General features: G+C 44.2%; 1 protein-coding gene across 1 annotated transcript; it reads left to right on the forward strand.

Annotated features, from left to right (window-relative positions):
* Positions 1 to 1,448: 1,448 nt before the first annotated feature.
* On the forward strand, positions 1,449 to 1,955 carry LOC104829759 (keratin-associated protein 9-1-like). The gene has a single exon (XM_010564207.1). It carries the CDS (start codon positions 1,449 to 1,451, stop codon positions 1,953 to 1,955), a length of 507 nt encoding a protein of 168 aa, XP_010562509.1.
* The last annotated feature ends 504 nt before the right edge of the window (positions 1,956 to 2,459 follow it).

Raw genomic sequence — 2,459 nt, forward strand, 5'->3', positions numbered from 1 at the left:
AAGAACCTAAGGTATCATTCAGACATTTACAGAAATAAGGAGATGAAAATATCCAAGTGTATTAAATCTTTTTTGAAAAGCAATTAATCTGGTACCTGATTTTTAAAAATTACTATGTCATTCCTGTTGGGAACCACATGACTCGGGTATTATGTGGAAGCAGAATTTGCTCAAGATCACATGTTTTTCCTGGAAGACCTTTTCCATCAAAAATTAGGATGTAAACAAATATGTAAAGCATGTATAGGTGGAGTCTGTTCAGGTAGTTAGTGGTCAGGTGTCCATACCCCTGGGCTCCCTTGTTTCCGGAGCTGACGCCATGCAAGCCATATAAAAAGGTTTGCATTTTGATGTGCACACCAGTTCATTTGACTTCTCCCTCACTCACCTGCATTGGTGAACTGGTAAGTCTTTCTTGCATTTATCAGAGAATAATGTGATGGCTGTGTTACTTGGTTGTTCTGGTCAAGAGAATGTATTACTGATCACAGGAGAGCTTTGCTTCTGGTGTTTCTGTTCCAGGATTTGTCCTGGAATGGGGGAGAGGATGTTCGACTCTAAAAAAGAGTTTGCTCTTCCTTAAGTAGCTTGCAAATGTCCTGTCACCTCTTCAGAAACTGTGACTGTCTCTCATCCTCCTTTGTATTCTATCTTCATTAATTTTTTCTTACCTCCTTAAGTCTGGAAATTAAATAAATTAGTGGATGCTGCAGGGTAAGTCTTGGGACTTCAAAAGAGATGGGTGGGAAGAAGCATTATCTGGAAGAAGGAAGCTGGAAAATACCTGAGGGCAAAGCTGCAGGAGACATCTGGGAGAAGTCAAGATGAGGAAATGAATTGGAAATAGGAGCTGCAACCTCTGGGCCAACCCTTCTCTTATGAAAGGATGAGCCCATGAATTTTGATACAACTCCAATGACGTACCATGATATACCACTGGAGGATTTGGGATAGTGTCTGAATTTGTGGTCTTTTGGCTTTATCCTCGGGCATTAGCAGTTCAGCATCTACACAAAGGGAGATATGTGCTGTGGTGTGCATGACGAACTGAAGAAATTGTAAGCAAAAGATGGGCCCTGGAACATTTGCTGATTTAATTAAGAAAATAAGGAAATGAACTGTTTTCATGCTACGGCTTCTACAAAGTTTAACTGTGGGCAATTTTATAAAATTCAGGGTTTATGGCTCTAGTCTCCATAACAGTGATGCTTGCAGGTTCCCAAGAAAGGAAGGAATAATCTGGTAGTGTTAGTTGCATGTGTCTGAATCCAGAAATCATTCACAAATGCAATTTTTTCTAACAGTTCTTTTCTCAGTCCAACAACTAACTGCTATATATGTTTCAAGAGCTCAGGTTGTGAATTGTGGCTCAAGAAGAAAAGATGAGTGTCCTGATTTTGTATTTCTCTTTTTAGCTTTTTCTTTAGCTTTATCAGCAGCTCAGAAGGATGTCTTGCTATGAGCAGTGCAAACAGCCCTGCCTGCCCCCTCCCATTTGTGTGCAGAAATGCACCAAGTGTGTGGAGCCCTGCAAGACGGTGTGCGTGGAGCCCTGCGGCAGCGTCTGTGTGAAGCCATGCTCCACACCATGCGTGGAGGTCTGCACAACACCCTGTGCCACCCAGTGCACCACATCCTGCACCACCCAGTGTGTAGAGCCTTGTGCCACCCAGTGCACCACATCCTGCAGCACCCAGTGTGTGGAGCCCTGCAGCACCCAGTGTGTGGACATCTGTCCCCCTAAGTGCATCGACGTCTGCATAAAGCCATGTGCCACTCAGTGCCCAACCCAGTGCACCACCCAGTGTGTGGAGCCCTGCGTCACCCAGTGCTGCACCAAGTGCGTGGAGCCCTGCCCACCCCCATGTGTGGAGGTGTGTGCCACCAAGTGCGTTGATTCCTGCGAGACAGTGTGCCTGGAACCATGCAGCACGGTCTGCTCTCACCCATGCTGATTGCTTTAATGCATGAGCCTTGCATGCAGCCCTGGTGTGTCAGTGCATTGCAATATCCATAGGCTCATGAGCACCTGCGGAATGAAAAATAAGTTACAGACCCATCTGCAACATACTGAGACCTCTCGTGATCTGGTTACCCCATGCTCTCTTTGTCTTGGAAAATATTTCCCCGAATGTTTCCAGCCTGTATCTTTGCTTCCTATGATACTCTGCTACTGTTATCTCAGCACCTTTTTCTTGGTAACTGCAGTTGGCCAATATTATACTGCTGGGCATCTTGGGAAGTTATTTAGCAATGGCTATGCTGTAAGCAGTTGATGTTGGAAGATGTCTCCCCTTCTGTTCTTTAATTCTCATCTTGTCTTTTAACATATGTCCTTTTGTCTTTTAATGTCTATGTGTAGCAATAAAAATTGACCATTGATGGCATCATGTGTCTTCCATCTTTCTTTCATCTCCCCGTTTCCATGTCTTTGAACCCAAGAACATCTTCCTTTAATC

The sequence above is a fragment of the Haliaeetus leucocephalus genome, unplaced genomic scaffold (assembly GCF_000737465.1).
Source record: "Haliaeetus leucocephalus isolate CR32 unplaced genomic scaffold, Haliaeetus_leucocephalus-4.0 Scaffold175, whole genome shotgun sequence".
NCBI lineage: Eukaryota > Metazoa > Chordata > Aves > Accipitriformes > Accipitridae > Haliaeetus > Haliaeetus leucocephalus.

Excerpts from the sequence above, each read along its gene's own strand:
- LOC104829759 (XM_010564207.1), top strand. The coding sequence starts at position 1,449 with ATGTCTTGCTATGAGCAGTGCAAACAGCCCTGCCTGCCCCCTCCCATT.